General features: G+C 48.2%; 1 protein-coding gene across 12 annotated transcripts in view; it reads left to right on the plus strand.

The window, feature by feature from the left end:
- Window positions 1-25,012, plus strand: part of Eph (Eph receptor tyrosine kinase) — a 1,175,025-nt gene that overhangs the window by 493,836 nt on the left and 656,177 nt on the right. For all 12 annotated transcript variants that reach the window (XM_071672575.1, XM_071672576.1, XM_071672570.1 and 9 more), the window contains one exon: window positions 24,644-24,871. In XM_071672575.1, the coding sequence (XP_071528676.1) occupies window positions 24,664-24,871 (208 nt within the window). In that variant the 5' untranslated portion in view covers window positions 24,644-24,663. The remainder of the gene's footprint in view (window positions 1-24,643; window positions 24,872-25,012) is intronic.

The following is a 25,012-nucleotide window of genomic DNA, read 5'->3' on the forward strand; positions in this document are numbered from 1 at the left end:
TACTAGTGATCTTCTTGTGTTGTACTAGTGATCTTCTAGTGTTGTATTAGTTATAGGATATACTAGTGTTCTACCACCTGTTTTGGTGTTAAGATATGCAGACGTATATATCATCGTCACGTAAAGAAGGTAGATCGTGGATAGAGTGTAAGATTGACATCAACCTTTGGCACGGAACTTTAAGCACGATATTCCAGAGCCTGGAAAATATGCAGTGAACATTCCCTCCCCCGACCAGCATGGAATATATATATATATATATATATATATATATATATATATATATATATATATATATATACATACATTTCTTTGAAAACCACAAGTACTGGTGGACTGGAAAGGACCGAAATCGTTCTTGGCTGTAATCCTCTGAGCGCAGACCGAAGAGGTATTCCAGGATATATATTCATGGAAAATACTGGAAGGCCTGGAAAGGATAGACATAGAGGCTTGGGCTAGATCATATATAGGATGGCACTTTAACAAAAGGTTCTGTTGGGTATTGGTAGAGAAACGTATTCTAACCTCTGTGGCCAGTGGTTCGTCATTGTGTTACCCCGCGAACCGCCGGAAAAATTGAGCCAATCATTCGAAAGAAAAAGGAAGATAAGAGATCTGATAAATGGCTGGAAGGTTGCCTGGATGAGACATGCGAGCACGTACAAGTACTTACGAGACTAACAAGGCGGCCCAGTACAGCAGTGGATTTTGATCATTAAGGATTAATATTGCTCACTGGAGGAGTGTTCTGAGAATATTAAGGCTCATTAAAGTGCTGGAGGACCTGAAGATTGATAATGCCCTGAACAGCAGTAGCTGGAACCTGATTGCCTCATTGCATGTTGATGTTTTAACGAAATCACAGCGCTCGATACAGCGTTACCTGGGACATTATTATTAATGCCCAGTGCGATATTAAATACTCAAAGCCCGACTTTTACCGGGAGGGTATGTAGATAACACTGGTAATCTCAAAAAAGGATTTTTTTATATTATTTTTCTTTTTTCCGTTCGCGTGTCCACCAGCCAAGCAGAGTCTATTACGATGGTGTGGGGTGGGAGGGTATACCTGGCATTTCCCCATTACAGAGTGAAGATTGGATACATACATCCCCTCTCCCCCCCACCACCACAACCCCTTATCGCCCGTCACTCGTGCCTCGCCGGCGCCAAGAGGCCAAGCCAAACACTGAAGCCTGAGCCACCAGAATGTGTGGTAATACCGTGCATACACTGGACACGGGGCAGCTTTTGGGGAGTCGAGTAGAGGGCGAGGCAATACGGTGTTTAACTTGTTATACCGTAAAGTAGAAAATAAACAATATATATATATATAATATATATATATATATATATATATATATATATATATATATATATATATATTTATTAATATATGGCGTCCTAGCTTCGTCTCTTCGATGTATATCAACTGACTTATATTTCTCTCTTGTGTCTTTCCTAATGATGTGATTATTACACGAAAGTGCACTTGGGAACTTATCGTGTTTCATTTTCCCCGTGGACTCATATGAATATATATATATATATATATATATATATATATATATATATATATATATATATATATATATATATATATATATATGCCCGTCGTACATATATACTTCATTCACAGGGCGTCAGGAAGTGCGTGATGGTATTAACTGTTATCAGCAAGTTGCCCTCCGCACCATGGGGATTGTCTACTCTGTCAGGAGCAATTGCGTAACTGTGTTTCACTATCGGGATATGGGTCTCCAGGATTTTGATAATCACTTAATCAGGTTTTAATTCTTTTTTTCCCCCAAGGTATTGGTATTTAAGATGTGTTTCTCAACTTATAATGGTAGTGTTAGATGCGCGACTTAAGATTTTTTTTCGTAAGTTTTCTATAACTAAAAGTGTTTTTATATAACATTAAGAGAAACGTTCTAGATTTTATACGTTTCTTCTAGTTATAAAGAATTATAATGAGATAGCTTACTTATCCCTTGAATGGAGTACCTTAAAGATACTTCAGCACCTTATCTTTTATTTATTGTAGAGGACTATCTTATATAGTATTTTTTCCCTCGAGTTGTGAAAGTCAGAGGAAGTATTATCATCACTGGAAGCCTCCCATTATACTCCAGCAAGACGCTAATGTCTTTGGAATTTTCCATTGTTGAGTTCCATTAGAAGGGAGGACAGGAAATACAGAGACGCATTTGTGAAGTTAACATATTGCTCCGTTGAGATGTTATTGTCTGCTTGACGGGCCTCTTAGGCTAGGGCCGGCTCAAGGTGCTCAGGGTCTGCACAGCTGAGGGCTTTCAGGCCATCTATAATGGTCTTCGGGGCGGGAGAGACCCCATTGGGATGACCATGGGGATGGGAGGGGTGGTGGTGATGGGAGTGGGTTGAAGCTAGGAGTGGGTGGCAGGGCTGCTGGAGTGGGAGTGGGTTTTGAGAGGGTTGGTTTGAAGGAAGATGTGTCTTCAGGAATGGAGTGGGAAGTGGGTTCAGATTGTGGAGTGGAAGTTGATCTAGTGTGGAGTGAGTGGGGGGTGGGAGGTGATCTAGAGAGTGGAATGTGGAGGTGTTGGAGGAGAAATTGAGTTGAGGATTGAGGGGTTGATATACAGAATGGACTCGACGGAAAACTGGAGTGAGGAGTGAGGGTCGACTTAGAAATTGGAGACGTTGAAGGTTAGGTATGGAGTGAGGACGACGAGGAGTGTGTGTGTGTGTGTGTGTTCAGGGAGGTGGCTGTAGAAGCGGACTCAAGTGTGAGGCAGTGGGTTTAGGAATCGTGTTTGGGTGGTTTGAGGAAGCTGTATAGAGGCGAGGCAATGGAGGAGAAGCGTCAGTAACTCACAAATAATGATTTAAGATCTGAGTCTATACAACGTGGATGCCCCAAGTGTCGGAGTAGAATGTGGGTCGCGATATTTGAGAGGGGGAGGGGTGAATCTTATGGCCTCGGGAAAGGAGGCTCAACTGGGCTGTAGGGGAGGAGGAGGAGCGGGAGGAGGTGGGGTGGAGGAGGAAGGTGCCAGTATCACCATCAGCGGATTGGGAGCCTCCCAGAGGTCCATTCAGCCTCTGTATAAACCATTAGTCAAGATATCAAGGCGAAGAAGAACGGTACAGGGGCCGCGCCGCCAAGACCCGCTAATTGAGCGGGCCGCCTTCCGGGGCCGCTCCGTTGGGGCGAAATTCCTCGTGCGCTGACGTGGGATGGGTAAGGGGAGGGGGGTTATGGAAATTTTTTTTCCAACCCCCTCCTCCTCCTCCTCCTCCTCCTCCTCCTCCTCCCCCCCCCTTCCCCTAAATGGATGCCCAAGAATGGAATACCTGGTTAGGAATGCTAGTTCTAGTGATGGCGTTTGGTTGGAGGAAAAAGGGGGCGGGGGGGACATAATTAGTGGGGCTAAATGGGACAGCTGTTCTGGTCTGTGGTGAGCCATGTTAGCGCCCTGTCCCCACCCCTTCCCTGTTCTCCCAGACTCGTACGTGTGTGTGTGTGTGTGTGTGTGTGTGTGTGTGTGTGTGTGTGTGTGTGTGTGTGTGTGTTTCTTCCTCCCTCCCTCCAAGTTGGCTCGGATATGTTAATCCCAAGGCGTGGGTGGGGGAGTGTGTGGTGGTGAAGGCGTGGGTGGTGGGGGAGTGTGGTGGTGGGGAGGAGGTGATGTTGAATACCCGGTGGTGGCGTCTGTGCCTCCTGCAGCTGACGGGACTTGAGAAGGTGGCTGACGAATTTGTCAGATTTATCAAAAGCTCATTTACAAGACGCCGAGGAGGCTCGGTAGAGTTGCTTGTGGAGGGGGGGAGGTGCTTGTGCTTGTTGGGTTTTCGAGGAGGGGGAGAGGGGAGTTATGGTGTCTGCTTGTGGTACAGCTGAGCTGTGAAGCGCGTGGCTTGATGATCGGATTGAGTGTGCTTGTGGTTTTGCTGGTATGGGCGATCGTGCTTGTAAATGCTGATCACTTGGTCTGTGCTTGTCAGTGTTGGTCATACTGTGCTTGTAGATATTGACCATTGTGTCCTCTTGCGTTCACTGTGCTTGTAAGATGTTATAGAACGACTCTTGCCGTTCAGGAGAACTTCGGAGAACATATTTTGTTATGGCCAGTGTGTGTTAGTAAGAACTTTGTGGGAGTGACGAGCGAGTGGATGAAGTGGATAGAGGTGGTCGGGTGGAGGAGCGTGGGGTGGAGAACAGGCGGGTGGGAACCCCAGTGGGCTGTTTTCGGGGGGTCACAACGTGGACTGTACTTTTTTTCAGAGTGGCACTAAACAGCTTTTCCCACCTTGTGCAGAAGAGCTGTCGTCAGCCTTGCCAGCTTGTGCAGTGAAGAGCTGTCGTCAGCCTTGCTCAGCTTGTGCTGTGAGGAGCTGTCGTCAGCCTTGCCCAGCTTGAGCTGTGAGGAGCTGCAGCTTTATAAAGCCCGTCTGTTGCTGTTATCAGATGGGAGTCTCGCCCACTAACAATCGTTCGCCATTTTTATTTCCTTGTTCAGCTTATCTGCGTCATGTCCGACTCTCATGAAGTGCTTTAGATATTTCATGTCCGTGTGAGGAGGAATTCTCTCATGGAACGTTGTCCCGTCTTTTGATTCACACACACACACACACACACAGACACACTGTGTGTGTGTGTGTGTGTGTGTGTGTGTGTGTGTGTGTGTGTGTGTGTGTGTGTACATGCATAAGAGCAAAACATGGCACACATACACCGGGTTAGGAGACGGTTCAACTCGAGATTGTACAACCTTCACCCCGTAACATACAAGTGCTACTCACACACTGGTGATCCCGCAGCTCCGCCGGGTTATTCCCAACTTTCTTCCTTATTTCTCCCGTTCGTCTCCATCCCTGGTCGCCGCCGCCATCATCATCATCATCTCCTGACGTCATTCGCTATATGAAAGACTTACCGCATTTCGTCTTCTGGCGAATTTTCTTTACAGAGCCTTCCCCTCCAATCATATCGTGACCATCTCTCTCTCTCTCTCTCTCTCTCTCTCTCTCTCTCTCTCTCTCTCTCTCTCTCTCTCTCTCTCTCTCTCATTTCCAGATTCTCCAGTGGACAACCCTCAACCCCTTTCCCTCTTACCATAGAGGAAAACGGTAATCGCTTCTTCGTGCCCTTGTGGCCTGTGTCCTATTCCCCCCTCTATAACCCGACCTCCCGTTTTCTGATAACTTCTTGTGGATGATGATGATGTTGATGATGACTCTTTTTATATATATATGTTTTTTCTCCTCGTTTTCTTCGTCTTTCTCGCCCGACGTGGTCGCTGATGAGTGTGATCTACGGGAGGCGTCAAAGTTCGCGGACGCGTCGTGTCGGTTCCTGCCAGCGATCATTTTCGTGAGCGAGCGAAGGTCACCGGCATAAAAAACGAGTGTGGGGGGCGGCTCTATAACGTGATCGAAAAAAAAAATGGGAAAAGAATTGTGCATGCGTGTATTAAGATAAGGTATGAGAGGTTGAGAACTGATGGTGAAAGAAGACATGAAAGAAATACGAAAGCGAATGAAAGTATAGGGATGTGGCGATGTGGTATAGAGAAAATGCGAGGGGAAAATGAGTGAGGGGAAGTGAGGGAAGGAATTGGTAACGTGGGACAAGGAAGGGGAGAGAGTTGGCCTCGCTGTTACGGGTAGAGGAGGGCTTGAGGAGTGCCCACAAGCGCGCAGCCCTCAGGCAGATGGCGAAGATGGGATGCCCTGTTGCTGGTGAGGGGCGAGAGAGAGAGAGAGAGAGAGAGAGAGAGAGAGAGAGAGAGAGAGAGAGAGAGAGAGAGAGAGAGGGGTGACTGTAGCGATTTCTCGCCACGTTCTTCCGCCACACATGACAGAGACTCATGAAAGGGTTTATGGAGCAAGAACGGCATAACAACCCCCCCCCCACCACACCAACCCGGGAGCTGTTGCGTTTTGTATATTTGACCACAGCTCTCTCAACCCTCTCATGTCTCTCCCAATAACTATGACCTGACACATTTTAAAACGATTTTTATTTTTTACTTCCTCCAAAGATATTCGTATTTTTTTACTCTACTCTTCTTTTTTTCCCTTTCATTATCCTCTCTATTTTTCCATTAAGGCCCGGCCTTGATGTGGACTCTTCTTCGTGACTGGAGCCTTCCAACTTGATGAAGGAAGCAGATTCGTGAGCCTTACGTCTGTACAACACCGGACATCAAGTCAACCTTACCCCTCTGACATCACTCTCATTTCCACCTTTACCAACACGACTGCCAACTAGAACTTCCCTCTTTTTTTTTTTGCCCCCTGTCCTTTGACGCCAACCTACACGCTTGACACCATCACAAACACCATCTTCCCGTGTAGGGTAACTTTTTAGACATCCTTTTTTTCACCCTAACCATCGTAAGGAATTCTATCTATAACTTTAAGGATTTCACGTAAGATTCGGTAATGGGACGACGCCTCCGTCAGAGCCCAGATAACACCAGCTCCCAAAAGAAGTAATATCCTCGACTCCTTGTGTCTGTAGCTAACTTCCCAGGGGATCAGTTCTGCCCGGGTCATGAAGAATAGCAGTGAAAGGAAGTTTTCCCTTTGGCGAAGATGTGAGTTTAGGAGAGGATTGTGTACCGTGAGGTCGGTGGAGCTGCAGCACTCCGGGAAGATGTGTGTCCTTCCCTGTGAGGCCTCCTCCCTCCTCAGTAGGGACGTGGACGTTTTTAAGGATCCTTCGGGAGGTGGAGAAGGTGCCGTAGGAAGGTTTCATTAGAGTCTTGATAAAAGATAGACACTTGAGTGATTAGGATAAACCCGTATTATCAAATCTGTGAGATAAACACGTGGCAGGTGTGATTAACTCTTCAGACCTGAGCAGTCGAGATAAGAGTGTGATAAGCTGTGATAGACATCGTTATCTACCTTCGGTATGATTCACTTCTGCAGGTGTTGTACTCGTTCCCTGGACGGCAGGTGCCCCACCAGGGCAGTGGCTTGCCTTGTTGGTGGTCCAGAAACCTGCCCGCTCTGCCCAGCCAGGATCAGGTCGTCATTAAACCGCAGGGAATTTATTTGCGTCCTCAAGTATTTGTAAGAGATGGAGTAACTGGGTTGTACCCCGCCCTGTGCGTTTTATTGATAATATTATTATTATTATTATTATCGTTAATTTAGAAGTTCTCTTTAGTGTCGTATCCCGACAATTCTGGAGCTACCGATCGATCCGGATGCCTCCGAGCCGTGGTCCCAGGCCGGGCGAGGGTGATGAGGGAGCGAATCACTTGCCAGAAACTGAAAAGAAAAAACAGGGACATCTGATTCGGAAACAGGCGAGGTCCAAAAGCCCAGCCCTGCAGTACGCCAGCTCTATCAAAATAGCTGATGCCTGGCGCTGTACGATGCGAGGAATCTGATCCTCTTAATTATCCTATAACTACAGGCTTAAATGGTCGTAAAGACCCGATCCTCTCAGGGGATGAAGAGCGCGTATCAGGCGGGCCAGAATAAAACATAGAGCAATTTAATAGTGACTTATATTACTCTTAGAGTGTACGCCATTTACTCCGTACTTTCTTGTTCTTCCCTGGGCACCTGACACTTGTAGACGTAATTTTACGTATACCTTACGATAGTTTGGAAGGTCTTCTACCCTCACAGCTGGGTCTAGAACCTTACCTTACATATACCTTACGATGGTATGGGAAGTCTACCCCCACAGCTGGGTCTGGCACCTTACCTTACCTTACTTTACGTATACCTTACGATGGTTTGGAAGGTCTTTTACCCCCACAGCTGGGTCTGGCACCTTACCTTACATATACCTTACGTTGGTTTGGGAGGTCTTCTCCCCCCACAGCTGGGTCTGGCACCTTACCTTACCTTACGTATACTTTACGATGGTTTGGAAGGTCTTCTACCCCCACAGCTGGGTCTGGCACCTTACCTTACCTTACGTATACTTTACGATGGTTTGGAAGGTCTTCTACCCCCACAGCTGGGGTTGTGAGGACGAAGCCTGCCGTGTAGTACCTCCGCACAGTCAGACTGTTGGAGGCGGCGGGTGAGTTGGCCACGTACGATTCTCTTCCACTGAAAACTTGTTCTTGGAATTAAGACGACTCGAAGTCTCGTGTTCTGTCAAGGTTGGGAAGGGAACCTGCTGCGTTGGGCTGCGGACAACGTGTTCATTAGAGCTTTTAATGACCCCAGCGCGGATACCAGTGGCACCCAGAGAGTCTCGTCACACTCTTAAACACGAATATTCAGACTGTAAGAAAGTTTATGTCGCAAAAAAAAAAAAGAAAAAAAAAAACATCTCTGGGACGGCAGGACGAAGGCTATCAAGATGAGCCCCCGTTGAAGAGAATGCTGAATGGATAACTGAGAGAGAGAGAGAGAGAGAGAGAGAGAGAGAGAGAGAGAGAGAGAGAGAGAGAGAGAGAGAGAGAGAGAGAGACGCGCGGCTTGGTGACAGGCCCTTCTAAGAAGGATGGGTGGGATGAGGATGTGTGTGTGATCGTCTTGTGGATAGATCTGTCGTGACATTTTCTGATATAGTAGTAGTTACATGGAAGACTGTGAGGGTCTTACTCGCGGGGAAGGAACGAGGGAGAGAGAGAGAGAGAGAGAGAGAGAGAGAGAGAGAGAGAGAGAGAGAGAGAGAGAGAGTCGTATTGCGACTACGTGGGTCGTAACGAGGCATTTGAGTGTGTGTGATTTGCCTGTTGGTGTCTGTAATGCGGGGTATTTAGGGGAAGGGTCGGGTTGTATACAACTGGTGGTACGATTGACGCTGCCGGACTGCCCAAGACACTTCATCTTCGGTAACGGTTGCGACAGCTCGTTCGATGGTGAACTGAACGATGGCGTCAAGAGAAGGGGGGGGCGTCATCTCCAGAATGCGTATCCACCAAACCATCCACATGCAACAGTGAAACGTACACCGTACACACCTGTACACTGCATAACTGTATTCAGTGTTTTTCATTGGACCTCCCCTTCCGCCTGTCAGACACCTTGCTTTCCCCCCACCCACTGAAAGAGTCTCTGCGCTACGATCATAATGAAAATACAGACAGTCACAGATGCTGAACACCACACCACGCACCACCACAGGGGCCAAATTGAACAGATTTCAAGGTAGAGACGTAAGGAGTGGGAAGAGATAAACAGTGAGTCATGTGCTGTGTGGTAGAGATGCATTCGGGAAGTGGCGAAACACAAGGCGAACGCTTGGGGGAGAGTTAGTTGCAGGACTGTAGGCAGACGCCACAGTGCTGGCGGTGAAAGAAATATCGAAGGTCTTCATTCGAGCGAGGGAGGTGTTCTCTGGTACAGGCGAAGGACAGAGAGTAAGAGACTTTATTTAAATGGTCTCGGCTCTCTCAGGGGAAGGTAAACAAACCCGCTAGAGAAAATGGGAGGGTGGTGGTTGTAAATAAACTAACACAGTAACTCGTGGTGAGTTGGGGGAGTGATTTGGGACATTGTATGTACCTTCTTCACTCTGTGGTACAGAAGAACCTCTTGGCTCACCTGTGGATCTTCAGTACTCCACAGTTTTGAAGGCAGCTGGCTCGAAATTTTGAAGGCAGCTGGCACAAAGTTTTGAAGGCAGCTGGTTCGAAATTGTTGAAGCCCCTTAACTCGAAATTTCACTGGGAGAGGATTTATTGACGATAGATAAAGATACAAAACAGATGGTCATTTGTGAAAGATGTATGAGTATGTACACATATACCAGGTTCAGATCAAAGTACAGAAGAGGACATGAGCCCAGATAACAAGGTGATTAATCTGATTACTGAAGAACTAACATGAATCGTTGTTGATTGAATCGACCACCACCAAGTGGGTAATTACTGACCCTGATGACCTCTTGAATTACACTCCCAAAGCTTCAGATCATTTGTGGATGATACCGGAGTGTCGGAGATAAGAGTCGTCTCTTCGTACTCAGGGGTCGTATCATGGTGCTCAGGGGTCGTATCATGATGCTCAGGGGTCTTACCGTCCTGATCGCATGTGTAAGACACTGAGGGACCAATCACACATCAGGCATTGGGCGGCCGACGATGATTATGTACCGTTTGATTAACACGATGAAATGCCAATTGCTTTGTTGTGTGAGTGAAATGAAGAAGTTGAAACGTATTGAGATACTGGACGCAGACGTAGTCATGTCACAGAAGAGGAAAGCGATGGAGCGTGGGATAATTAGGTCAGCTCACCTTACCTTTATTGAGGATAATCGAGCCAGCCTGGCCTCCTCTGGGAGTGGACGGCTGGAGTTTGCGAACACATAAAACGAGAGAAGGTCGAGCAGTGATACACTGTGCTGGAACACCATCGTGCTGGAACGTTATTAGTCTTTTAAGATGTTGAGAATTATCGTTCGAAAATGGGGAAGGAGCATTCAGAGGCCGTAAATACGTATTGCAGTGTTCAGGACTATTGAGTACGATTTGAAATCACTCATACTTGACTGTCAGGCGCGCGGACCAGCTCTGCACATGGAAACATCCTGGAAGTGCTCGTTCTTATGCTGGCTTCCAAACTCCGTTCTCTGGAGAATCTCTTCCAGACATCTCTTCCATATTGCTCGTCTTAGAGTGATCGACTTGCGGGAGTACACACTGGGTTCCCGTAACTCTTCAGTGCTCTGCTTGGATCAACTCAGGGGGCATTGTGGACGAATCGGTTTGGAAATTTGAGAGACCACTGGAATTATATCTCTCGAGACGTCCAGACCAGCCCAGCTGGAAGAGAATGTGCGTGTCTCCAGGATCGGTATGGGATGGTTCCAGACTGCTACCTGCAGTAGCAGGAACGGTAGTGTAGACCATGGATCCAGACGGATATATTCAAGTCGCAACAAGCGACCAGAAATCGTCCATAGATATGCTCGAGGTATGGTTCCAGAACACACACACACACACACACACACATGTCCACGCTGTGCAGTGAGGTATATGACGCCAAGCATACTCACGTCAGATTCAATGTTTATCAGCCTGGGTTTCGGGGTCGTTGGCATGGTCGCGTCCAAGGGCCCCAGCCAGCTATGGCGGGGCGGGGGTTTGGCGATGTAGCAGCAAGAAGAAGGCAAATGGCCTGTATTGTTGGCAAATATTATCCCTTATCCCACCTCGCGACCTGCCAGCCGGGCAGCTAAAGCTGGGCGACGTTACCTTAAACGAAGAGATGATTTGAGAAAAAAAATGTTTTTGTTGTGGTTCTCTATCTTTATTTTTTACATATTTTTCCCCACCAAACAGAAAGCTTTCCCTTCTTTTGCGGGTCAACTCCTCTCTCTCTCTCTCTCTCTCTCTCTCTCTCTCTCTCTCTCTCTCTCTCTCTCTCTCTCTCTCTCTCTGCCGCAGGGGTCTGAACCGGGTTGAAATATATGGTCTGTTGGTAGAAACTTTATAAACCCCGAAATCCACCCCCATCCTCCATTCTTTCTCTCTCTCTCTCTCTCTCTCTCTCTCTCTCTCTCTCTCTCTCTCTCTCTCTCTCTCTCTCTCTCTCTCTCTCTCGTGGTGTTAAGAGTCATCTTAGCCACTGTAGAACCTCAGATATGAACCTTGCTTGCCTATGGTGTGGTTCGCCTGCTCGAACCCCATGTAACTCCACCGTCAGAACCATTACTTCTAGGCAGCCTATATAGAGGGCAGCCGTAGACGGAGAGGGTGTTTTGAAGCGATGGAGCTTTTGGGAAGGTTGTAGAGGGATGGAGGAGGAATGTGGGAGGGAGGAAGGGGGTTGGGGAGGGGGGAGAATAGCGGCTTATTCTGAGAGGAGACAAAAGGTCGTGTTGGGGGCCCCCCTACAATCTCCCCCCCCTACCCTCTCCCCAACCCTTCATGGCAGGGGCCCCAGGGGCCCCGCCCTCAACGGTTAGTAGCTCTCAGTGGCCGCTGCCTCTCCGCGGGGCTCCTCCATCCCAGAGTTGGCCAGGAATCCCAACACACACACACACACACACACACACACACAACACACACACACACACACACACACACACACACACACTGGACGCTTTTAATGGGGGGTCGCATTGTACAGGCCAAGATGTGTGTGTGTGTGTGTGTGTGTGTGTGTGTGTGTGTGTGCGCGCGTACGAGGTGTTTCTCTTTGTAGGCATGTGTTTGTTAAGTGAATGTTTATGTTTGTTTGGGTATTGAAAAAGTGTGTGTGTGTGTTTGTGTGAAAATTCTCACTTTTTCCGAGTTAAGTAGAGAGGAAGGAAAGCAGTTTTTGTGTCTCCTGTACAGCGAGGTAGACGCTCACGGACCGCTTTGTCCCGTTGTTCTGTCCGTCGTCGGCCCCTCCGCGGTCGGGAGCCACAACCTAACCTACAACCTAACCTGGGTCATAACCTGGGCAATCCACAACACGTATTCATGAAGCGTTATACACTTGTTTCACAACATCTGAGGAACCTAGTGGCACAAGGTCATAACTCTGGTCTGGATTTGGCCCGAGTCATGAGCCTTGTAGAAGTTGTTATAACCCGTAACTTAACCTGGCTCATAACTAGACGAACATTGCCACCACTGTCTCCCGGAACTGGATACAAATGTTCTTGATGTTCTCCAGACGGTGTTGCCAGCTGTTGTTACCACATTACCATCTGCTGTGTTGCACTGCAAGGCGACACGAGTGTTCCATGAAGTAACACACCCCTTGTGTTTCCTAACTTAGTAGCTCATACACTGTTTCAGGGGCTTTTCTCTGAAGTCTCGCCGTTTGATATAGAACCGAAGCAATTTTTTTTTTCCCCCTGTTGCTCCTCTGAACGATTAGCTTGTTCTGGACTGCCAGCCTCCTCCCACCTCCCCCAACACACGTACTCTGCTTCTCCCACCCACAGCAGCCTGGCTGAAGCTTGCCACACTTTACAGATATTTAACCAACCAATTTTTCAGGGACTTATCCACCGGCTGGTCCGTAATGCTCTCGGTATTTGCATGTCGAACGCTGAACAATTTGGGACTCCCGGTGTGTTTAAGGCTTTAACTGTACTCCTCGTGGCTCTCTGCATTTGATTGGCGTTTGTACACACAGAGAGTCCCCGAATATTTAATGGTTCCGGTTCGTCCTCAATGCCTGTTACTGTGTTTGTTGGTGAATATTCCTCTCCTCGTCGACTCTTTACACACGTTCTTGTGCTGCTGTCGTCTTGTTACGCGAAAATGTTTTACGTTCACTTGCTATTGTGGTCTGTTCTTTGCCCATGGTACCAGCAGAAGGAATTGATCACCTCCACCTGCAGGATTATCGTGGCTGATCATTCAGTGGGATTGCTTAGGGATTGATTGATGACACTGACGGATGATTGATTACTCTGACGGGTAATTGATTACTCTGACGGGTAATTGATTACTCTTTCGGGTAATTAAATATTCAAGGATTTGGGTTGATAGTTTGAGCTGGTGTGAGTCTCTTTTGGGCGATTGCCACCGATGGCCTCCCTCGTCCCTTCCCCACCTGTCACAAAGGACGCCCAGACACCTGTAACAAGGCAGACCCCCTTGGCCAGGTATGGGTGTAACAAGGTTGTTTGTACCCCCCCAACGCGAACCGGCCAATTAGGTAGTTAGATGGGTGTCTTGGGTTGAAAGATGATGTGCCTGGAGGACTGGAGGAGAGACTGGAATGCGTGGACGGTGAGAGGGCCGTTTTGAATTCTTGTAGAGATACGTAAAGTCTGTCGAGGCACAGGTCTGGAGGTGCTGCAGTGGTTACCCCAGGCAGAGCAACTGCGGGAGTGGAGAGTCAGGGTCTCTCTCCCCCTTGACCTTCCGTGTTTCCAGTAGTGGCCGCTGGGTTTGCGCCTTCCAGGACTTCGATTGATCCCCCCAGAATGAGATTTCTTCACGGGGGTGTGATTTTATGCGTGTTTAACGTCTTCTTCCACTCCGGGTGTCAAAAGACCCCAATGGATGACCTCCGGTGACCCTATTTGTTATTGGACTCGTAAATCCTAAAAGGCGGATCGGGTGGCCGTGAAATGAGCGAGAGACCCGTTTGGAACCTGAGGACGGACGGGGGGGTGTTCGAGCGAGTTCCCCTTATTCTTGTGGACCTCGTGAGCCAGTTTCATCACCAGGTGACGGAGCTGACGAAGCCCCCGAAGACTGGGGACTCTTAGGGCCGAGAAGTCCCCGGAGACTGGGGACTCTTAGGGCCTTGAAGCCCCCGGAGACAGGGGAATCTCAGGGGACTCTTAGGGCTGTTTTTTTTTCTATTTTGGTCAAGTTATTTCTTCTAGATTTATTCTGTGTCGCCCCTGGTACTGCACACGACAACGGCGAAACAGTATGATTAAATGCGGTCGAGATGGCATTCTTTATTCACTTGAATTTATCCCAGTTCAGACGCTATCCTGATGTGTGTGTGTCGTGTAATTAACGATTTCTAATTACTTCTTTGTACCGTGCGGGGGAGGAGGGAGTTTTCCACTCGTGGGTACCCCAGTCTCGTGAACGTTCTCTTCTGGCATACAACCTCTTCAGTTTGTGTGTGTGTGTGTGTGTGTGTGTGTGTGTGTGTGTGTGTGTGCGTGTGTGTGTGTGTGTGTGTGTGTGTGTGTGTGTGTGTGACAGATTGAGTATTGGGTTTTCCTATTGCTCCTTTTGGATAGAGACCCGGAGCTGCACCAGGCCGAGCTTGAGACCGTTCTCTGGAGAGAACGTCGGGAGTGGGAGGGAGTGAGCGAAGGGAAGGGCGTGAGCGGATACAGTGGCGGAGGGTACGATGTGGTGGTACGCCGTGTTGACCCGGGGCGGTTGTGGTGCTCTGGGGGTAGAGGGACCTGGAATTTGGTTCGCTGGGTGGGCGTCGGCGGGGGCTACGAAACTACTCTGAAATTGATGTGGTTATTTTACGGTGTTACCTTAATGGTGCGTTTGAGTGTTACGTAAGATTCGTACCGTCGTGCTCAAGGGAGGTGGAATTCCTTTGTGCCTCATTGGTCGTACCGTCGTGCTTAGGGGTCCTACCGTCGTACTCAAGGGTCCTACCGTCGTGCTCAAGGGTCGTACCGTCGTGCTCATCGGTCGTCCCGTCGTGCTCAACGGTCGTCCCGTCGTGCTCAAGGGTCGTCCCGTCGTGCTCAAGGGTCGTACCGTCGTGCTCAAGGGTCGTACCGTCGTTACCAGGTAGTCAACCTGGTCATTCCCAGTTGTTGTCATATTGTCATATTGACACTACACATATTTTTCCCATCTTGAAGACTAGCGATATTGCCCGTCCTCTCGTTGCTCATGATTTCCCAGCCCCTTCATCTGAGGTATATACATGCCGATACTGAAGCTTTCAAAAAACCGATCCTTGAGGGTAATCGGAATACTCTCGTATCTAATGCCGATCGACGTACGTGTACATTCCGATATACTACACCCGATGTCAGTTTTGCACCGATATATATGTTCAGATGTCTGCTGATGGTATCCGTAAATGTATTTTTTTTCCACAAATTTATCCGGATTCAGGAATGTAGTGGTACAGATTACATTGTAGGATTGGGGATTGGGGGAAATCGGTAAGGATTGGGATCATTGAGGAGGGGAGATTGGTAGGGAGAGGATAGGAGGATGGGATTGGGAAGACGGGTAAGGAGGGGCAGGAGGCTTTTAGGATTTGGCAAAGATTAGCAGGAGGGGGTAGATGTAGGATATTAGGATTGGGGAGAGGAGGCTGTTGGTAGAGGGGCGAGGGAGATGAGATCTCGCGGGGTTGAACTGAAAATATGTAGATTCTCAAAGATGCTTACCTTACCTTCCCGAACCTTACCCATTCATGCCTTGCCCTAACTAATCCTTTCTTCCTTGTCTTATGTTACCTTATCTTATCTTATGTTACCTTACCTTGCCTTATGTTACCTTACCGTACCTTAAACAATATGTTCATTGTATCACTCTGCCTAGGATTTATATACCTTGATCCTGAAGTTCGAAGCTAATGATCGATGGATAATGTATATTGGAGTACGAACATAGAATATTTCATGGTATATAGAAATGATTTAGAAAGTAAAAGATCTGGGAAATGTGGTAAGTGAGGAGTTATGCCGAACTCTGTCTACATTTCCTTAAAGAAAAGTATCTCAAGCCATTCCTTTAGGATTTTTATCTGCTTTTACTTTTATTATTATTATTATTATTATTATTATTATTATTATTATTATTATTATTATTGTTATTATTATTATTATGATTATTATTATTATTATAATTATTATTATTATTATTATTATTATTATTATTATATTATTATTATTATTATCATTATTATTATTATTGTTGTTGTTGTTGTTGTTATTATCATGTATTTTATGGATTGGCTTTGTAGATGGTTTCTGTGCATGACTGTCATGCTTTAGGGAAGCTATGACTGTCGTAGTTGAGTTGTGGGAGGTGGCTAGCGACGACCCACCAGGCTGCTGCTGCTGTGAAGGGTGGCCATTATTGCGGTCTTCCGTAATTGCTTTATTGTCCCAAGTGTGGCCCACCTCCCTGGCCATGTTGTGGCCCGGCCCCCCCGGGGCTTGCTTGCCTGGCCACCGCGGCAGATGGACGTGCTATCAGCTGGTCAGCCCAGGGCTAGGTTGACGCTATGTTAGACTCGGCTACCCCCGGATGGGGCGCGGGTTTGTTTGGCTTAGGACCTTCAAGACATGGGAAGAAAACCCCAATGTTGATCTTATTCAAGGCTCTAATTCTCCCACGAGTCGTGTATTGCTGCGCTCTGACATCACACTGCAAGGCGGGGGAAATTGGTGGTTTAGAAGGTGTCCAGAGATATTGTAGAGCCCATGAGCCCATATACCTGGGAAATTCTGGCAGGTATGGTCCCCAACTGGAAGGTATGGTTCCCAAGTTATATTCGGAAATAACATCTTACTGGCACGACAGGCACGGAAGACTCTGTGAAATGTTACCTCTGAAATCCAGAGGTGCAATGTGCACGAAGAGAGAGAACACCTTAAACATTCGGGGCCCAAGACTCTTGAACACCTTGTTACCCATCTACCGTCATCAGAAACAGCCTGGGATGCACGGTAGAGAAGTTCAAGTGTGCACTGGATACATACCTATAAAGTGCACCAGACCAGCCAGGTTGTAGGGGCTATGTAGGCCTGAGGGCTGCTGGCGGCTTCCAACAGCTTGGTCGACCAACGACCCAATCCAGCAGCGTGGAGCCAGCCTGGGCTGTGGGAGGTGAAGACTTCCGAAGCCTCAATGAGGTGTTGTACCCTCGGCTGCCTGCCTTTGGTACATGGACGTTTTCCCTCCTACCTACCTGCCTGCTTAATTGCCCTCGTGCGTCTACCTATGCCTGCCTAATTGCCCACCTGCATCTCCCACTGCTTGTTTAATTGCTCACCAGCATCTACCTCAGCCTGCTTAATTGCCCACCTGTATCTGCCCTGTTTGCATAAATGCCCTCCCTCCTTCTCCCTGCTGCCTCCCTCCCTCCCTCCATCCTTACCTGTCTCTTCCCTTTGCCTAACTCCTGCTTGCCTGCCGCGCCCACCATCCCACAGATGGGATGGCGGGCGCGGGCGTCACATGGAGCGGGAGAACTGGGCGACCTCTCTGGTGACGACAAGGGGACGTTTGGCGTGTTCCACAGTGGGTCCTCCTCACCCTCCAGTGTCTTGGAGGGATGCCGTCGCCCCGCAGGCTCTACCTACCTGGTCCAGCCCCTAGGATTGGGAATAGATAGATAGATAGACGGTTAGGTTTGATTGACAGGTAGTTAGATAGTGCCTTCTACTTGGCTGTCTTGTTTCTACCAATGTATGTAGGTATACAGATGACCTCGTTTCGGATTATCAGGTCACCTGTTATCTGTGCCTCCCAGGTTTTCCCGTGATAGATAGGTAGTGAGATGCGAGATAGATAGAGCCATCTACTTTTCTATCGTGTTTTTGCCAATATATGTAGATAATCCCTCACAGATAACCTCGTTGTGGACCGCGTCAGATCTGCTGTGTTGATTGTCCTTCCCATGTACTCTCGTGGTTGATAGATAGCTGGATAGACAGCTATAGATAGACAGATGGATAGATAGATAGATGTTCCTGTGGGGCAATTGATGGTGGTGCTGCCTGTGTGTGGCAGGTGAGTTTTATTGTCTCTCTTGCAGTGGGGGAGGGGAGGGAGGGAGGGTTGTTGATCCTTTTGTATGTGCGGTTATTACGGATGCGGTTGTGGGCGTGTGGCGCTATTTTGGGAGGCGAGTCGCTAGTTATTATTATTATTTTTTTTTTTGTGTGTGTTCCATTTGTCGGGAGTGGGGTGCGTGTTATTGTTTTTGTGCGAGTGATGTTTTCGCATGGCGTGGCATGCCATCTCTCTCTCTCTCTCTCTCTCTCTCTCTCTCTCTCTCTCTCTCTCTCTCTCTCTCTCTCTCTCTCTCTCTCTCGAATCGTGGTTGAAAAAGTAAAAGAAATAAAGCAAGGGTTGCCGCTGTTGTTTCCCCGCCGTTGGGAGAATGGTCTTTTATTTGGTACTGCTGTGCACATTGGCCGTTATTACGGCCTGGCACGACTTCAAAAAATTCCTTTTATCCATTGATTTTTTTGTTTTTTCTCTCGTCAGGTAAGTCTCGACGGTGCTTGCTTTGGTTTGGTTCTTACTGCTGCATTTCCGCCCAAGCACCTATTTGCAATTCACGACTTCTTTTGTGAAAGGTACTTCTTTTTTTATTATTATTATTTGTAGTGGAAGTCATTGATTTGTACGTGGCTCAGCCACCGGGAGACCTGTTGTGTTGTGCTGGCTTCGTTGCTTTGGGCGCGGGGCGTCGCTCAAAACTGCTGCTGCCGAGCTGGGTGGACCCCGGGAGGCCAGAAGCCTCATGGTTCATGTCGCAAGTGTGGTAAGGTAAGGCAAGTTCGCCTCGGACGGAGATGGAGAACAGCAGTGGAGAACATGTGTGGTGAGGGCCTGGGGCAGTCACTCCTCTGGTAGTGGTATGAGGGAGGAGGAGCAGATGACCACCTGGATCATATATCATCATTATTGTCGTTGGTTTAAACGTCCTAATCATTATTGCCATCATCATCATCATCACCATCACGGATATAAACGCCTTTTTCTAATCATCATCACTGCCACAGTCATTGATATAAACGCTCTTATCATCATCATGAAAATCATCGCCATCGTTGATATAAACGCCCTAATATCATCATTTTGCCGGTACAATGCCACTGTCACCCATACCCTTAGAGCCACACCCCCATCAACACATGTCCCCCTTCGACGACAATGCCCATCACTGAGAAAGAGAGAGAGAGAGAAGAGAGAGAGAGAGAGAGAGAGAGAGAGAGAGAGAGAGAGAGAGTATTAGTCCCTTACACAGTCCCTCCCAACTTTCCCTTCCTTCCCTCGAAGGTGACAAGGAGTGAGGTCGGGATACCCCTGGTCCCACACACGACCTGGCGATGGTAAAGTATGGTGTGTGTGTGTGTGTGTGTAGCCAATCGAGACCTTTTTTTTTCGCGCCCCTGAGACGCTAGGCTGTGGCCACCGGGCTCCCTCGGTGTTGGGAAAAGCTTAATTGTGCAACTCATTCACCGCGATCACCTTCCTCGCTGCGAGGGAAGGAGGGAGGGATGGAGGGAAAGAGAAATCTTTTCTCTAGGATATTGGATGAACCTGAGGTGGGCGGCTGGGGTCCAGAAATACAGGAGAATTTTTTTCTCTTTTATGTAACATGGGATTAGTTGGTTCAGTACCCCAGGTGTTCTTCATTCTCCATCATCTTCTCCTCCCTCCTCCTCCTCCTCCTCTTCTTCTTCTTCTTCTTCTTCTTCTTCTTCTTCTTCTTCTTCTTCTCTTAAAAGAAGGTGTCGAATCGATGGACCTTAGCTTGAATAAGGTCTAGGAAACTGGGTTTAGCTGAATGCCATGGTTGGGTCTGTGGTCTAGTTTCGAAAGAAAGAAACAAACAAACAGATAAACAAACAAAAATCCATTTAATGTTCATAGTTTGATGTATTTGTTTTGAATATACACTGCGGCCGGTTTAGCTGGCACGGGTTAAGCCATTTTCTAGAAAACGTTTGAGTGTGTTCTTGTTTCTCCTGGTGGGGAAGTGCTCTCGGGCCTGTGTGACCTCTCGGTGGGGGAGGGGGGGGTCACGGTCCTCAAAGGTCACACTGGAAGTCCCGAGGTCAGAGGAAATATTCTCTCTCTCTCTCGTTTTGTTGAAAGGTCAAGCTTGGAGTCGTGCGTTCTCTTTCATGTGACGGTTGGAGGAAAAAAGGTCAGAGTGGAACTCTTTTTAAAGTTTGCAGGAAATATGTGACCTCGTGTGACCATGAAAGGTCAAGCTGGAACTTATGAGGTCGGAGGAAAGATGTGACTTCGTGTGACGCTGGAAGGTGAAGCTGGAACTTATGAGGTCAGAGGAAATATGTGACCTCGTGTGACCATGAAAGGTCAAGCTGGAACTTATGAGGTCAGAGGAAAGATGTGACCTTGTGTGACGCTGGAAGGTGAAGCTGGAACTTATGAGGTCAGAGGAAATATGTGACCTCGTGTGACCATGAAAGGTCAAGCTGGAACTTATGAGGTCAGAGGAAAGATGTGACCTCGTGTGACGCTGGAAGGTGAAGCTGGAACTTATGAGGTCAGAGGAAATATGTGACCTCGTGTGACCATGAAAGGTCAAGCTGGAACTTATGAGGTCAGAGGAAAGATGTGACCTCGTGTGACGCTGGAAGGTGAAGCTGGAACTTATGAGGTCAGAGGAAATATGTGACCTCGTGTGACCATGAAAGGTCAAGCTGGAACTTATGAGGTCGGAGGAAAGATGTGACTTCGTGTGACGGTGGAAGGTGAAGCTGGAACTTATGAGGTCAGAGGAAATATGTGACCTCGTGTGACCATGAAAGGTCAAGCTGGAACTTATGAGGTCGGAGGAAAGATGTGACTTCGTGTGACGGTGGAAGGTGAAGCTGGAACTTACGAGGTCAGAGGAAAGATGTGACCTCGTGTGACGTTGGAAGGTGAAGCTGGAATTTATAAGGTTGCATGTAACACACGGGTTGAGGGGGGGGGGGGGGTTTAATATGTTCCTACGGTACTGTGGGACATCAAAGCCATGTGTTACTTATTTACACATGGGCAGCAGAGAAGGGTTTCTGGGGAACACGGCGGATACCTGCGATTGCTGTGCCTCCCAGACCAGCACCCGTATTGTAGACAGATTGTCCCGTGTTTCAGACAGATTACCCCATGTTGTAGACAGTTTACCCGTATTGTAGACAGATTGTCCCGTGTTTCAGACAGATTACCCCATGTTGTAGACAGTTTACCCGTATTGTAGACAGATTACCCCTTATTGTGGACAGATTACCCCGTATTGTAGACGGATCATCCATTATTGCAGACAGGTACCCCTTCTTCCGTATTTGTAGATAGATAACTCCGTATTGTAGACATATGAACTCGTATTGCAAAACACATGTTGTTACTAACAGAACGCCAAGTATTACTAACAGAATACCAAGTATTACTAACAGAATACCAAGTATTACTAACAGAATACCAAGTATTACTAACAGAATACCAAGTATTACTAATAGAATACCAAGTATTACTAACAGAATTCTAAGTATTACTAACAGAATACCAAGTATAACTAACAGAATACCAAGTATTACTAACAGAATACCAAGTATTACTAACAGAATACCAAGTATTACTAACAGAATACCAAGTATAACTAACAGAATACCAAGTATTACTAACAGAATACCAAGTATTACTAACAGAATACCAAGTATAACTAACAGAATACCAAGTATTACTAACAGAATACCAAGTATTACTAATAGAATACCAAGTATTACTTACAGAATACCCCGTATTGTAAACACTCCACCAATCCGCATTAGATGGAACGCTGCACTGAACACATCGCCCCCGTACTGCAGGCCGTGACGAGTGTATTACAAGTTTGAAACGTGTCTGTAACTGGGTTTCGTCAGGTCGGAAGGGAAACTGCATTGTGATTTTTTTTCTTTTTCATTCGTAAGGATTGTAGCAGAATTAGTACATTGCGTTGATAGGTGGTGGCTGTGTGGAGCCGCCTGGAAGAGGTTTCAGGGCGCCCTGGAAGAGGGTTCAGGGCGCCCTGGAAGAGGTCTCAGGGCGCCCTGGAAGAGGTCTCAGGGCGCCCTGGAAGAGGGTTCAGGGCGCCCTGGAAGAAGGTTCAGTGGAGCTGATGATGAGGGCGTTTGCTGACTTCGACGATGGGGGACGGAAGAGGACGTGAGAGGGAAATGTGGTCAGTGGTAGACGATGATGACGAAGGAGATAGGAGATATTGAGGTCAGCTTTTACCTCCCACCACAAGGATGACTTAGGACGAAGTGGTTGAATAGTTGCGGGAATATCCGCAGTGACGATTGCCGCCTCTTGGTCTCCTCCCGTTGTTTTTGGCCGTCATGATCGCTGGTCATATTCACGGGAGGGAAAGTGGCGCTGAAAGTGTATCGTTCGAGGCAGTTGTGTGTGTGTGTGTGTGTGGGGACGTCCACTTACACGTCCATCTGTCTGTCGGATCCTCCCCGTCGTCGCAGTTCGTCGTATTCAGCGCTAACGCATCCTCTGCCTTCAGCCATCACCTCGCCATCATCCACACCGTCACCCTCCTCCTCCTCCTCCTCCTCCAATATCCATGATCGCCTGGGGCCTTTATTGTTTCACTTGGTCACTGTCGACGCTCCGAGCCATCAGCCCTGCTCTCCGCCACCACAATTCACCACACCGTCCAGCGCCCTAACCCTTTCTCTCTAAGCTCTCGAAGGATCTCCATGCAACAACACTCGGTCAAACCTGCTGCCGGAGGGAGCGACCCCCTTCAGCATGACTCTACGATCATCGGGCGCGATGGTACGTCCCTTGAGCACGACTGAACGACCCTGGCGCACGATGGTTACGAACCCTGAGCACAATGGAACTATCCTTGCGCACGACGGAACGGCCCGTAGGCACGAATGAATGATCCATGGCGCGACTTTCCGACCTTCGATCAAGACGAAAGTCCCCTTGGGCTTGAGATGGCTTGGTCTTTTGACCCAGGTCCGTCGAAACACAGCATGACGGTGCAAGCAGCGACCGTCGAGCCAACACAGGAATATTGCCAGTGATTGATATTGGAGGGACCCCATCCCTCTGTAGGAGGAGGTATACTCTCACGTCCGCGGGACGTCTGCTCGAGCTGGCTGCTTCCCATGGCTACGAGGGTGCGTTTGGTAGATGATAATCAAGAGTCCATTAAGAAAAAGAGTGAAGCCAAAGACTGTAAATATGTAGGGAATATATATACACAAGGGAGTGAGTTGAGTTATTAGTTTGAAAGGAATGTTTTTGGTTTATTCGTAATATTCGAGATGGTTGGCAGTAGGGCTGTTATTGTAGTGGTCCGTACGAGTTCCGACGCTCCCCAATGTGGTTTTTTGGTGTCGAACTTGCAACTCAGGGACGAGGGAGGGATGTCTGGTGACAGGAGGTGACGGCAGCGGAGATGGTGCAGAAGCCTCTTCCCAAGCTGTTGGATGAGGTCCAGATGATGATGATGGTGTGGAGGAGCGGTTTATTTAGCCCCTCATGATACGTGTGGTGGAACAGGAACCGAAGATGATCATGCATGCCCTTTTCTGCACCTTCTTCGGTAATTCGTGTGGTGGATGTAGGGGAGGAAGACGAGGCTGGGGAGGCCGTAGGTGAGTTCGGGGAGAATGAAGGTTGAGTAGGTTTTCTTGGGGCGTAGGTGCCGGGAGTGCCAGGCGTCCCCAGTCTACGGGGAACGTAGAGACGAGGACAGCCGGTGGATCTGACGATGGTGCTGACGTGTTCCTTCCAGCGTACTTGATCGTCCAGATGAAGGACGTGTGCTGAAGTCTTGACGAAGTATACGGGTGAGGAAGTCCTCTAATTCCTCTGGAGTTACCTCTCGTAGATGATTTGGAGAGGGTAGAGGGTTTTGATACGACTATCGTAAGTGATCGATTTATTGTATTTCGTTGCGCTGTAAAGCTCCAGCGGGTCCTGTCAGGGCGCGCATGCGCGATGGTGTGTCCCTGTTCGCGCAGGCGCGCTGAATCTGTCGTCTTGTCTTCTCTGAATTTTCCTCTCTCTCTCTCTCTCTCTCTCTCTCTCTCTCTCTCTCTCTCTCTCTCTCTCTCTCTCTCTCTCTCTCTCTCTCTCCCCGTCCGGATGACGAAGCCATTTGATTCCTCGTGGAATTGTCACCTTCGAACCAAACGGAAACGCAGCCAGCCAGCCAGCCAGCCAGCCAGCTGCCCTCCACACACCTTGGGTTCGTTTGTCAGGTCCAGGTGACCCCTGGCTGCCATTTTCTGTGTTTAGTTCTTTTTTCTCTCTCTCTCCCTCCCTCTCTCGTTCTCTTCAGTTTGATTAATGGTGACTCTCTTGTCACATCGGTTGAGGGGGCGGGGACAGGCCATGCCTGGTATCATTTCAAGGTATCATGTCTGTTTTTCACGTGTCTTGAAAGACGCTGTAAATCATTTACAACCAGACTAATGTTAAGCAATGTAAATGTCTCTGTTTTTCTGTAAATGTTTTACGTGGATTTAACTATTTTTTTTTTGTCTTGATTTGTGTTGCAGGTTATGTTGTTGAGGTGGTGATGGCTGGTCTGGCGAGCGTCGGGGGCAGCAGCGAGGGGCGCCGCCCCCGAAGTGCCCCCCACAGGACCAGCAGCAGCAGCTCCTCCTCTCCCTCCTCGGCTCCTCGAGCCCCCATGGGCGGGTCGTCCCCGCTTGCACGACCTCTTCGTCCAGCGCTCGTCCTCCTCGTCGTCCTCCTTCTGGCTGCCGTCGCCAGAGCTGAGCAAGGTCAGTACAGCAGCTACGTGTGGGTCACAGTGCGGCAGAAAACGTGAAACTGGTTGTCTACACACACACACACACACACACACACACAACACACGATACATAGCCCCCAAGGGAAAACACCATCACGGGCTGAATAGTCAT

Source organism: Panulirus ornatus, chromosome 17 (assembly GCF_036320965.1).
Source record: "Panulirus ornatus isolate Po-2019 chromosome 17, ASM3632096v1, whole genome shotgun sequence".
Taxonomy (NCBI): domain Eukaryota; kingdom Metazoa; phylum Arthropoda; class Malacostraca; order Decapoda; family Palinuridae; genus Panulirus; species Panulirus ornatus.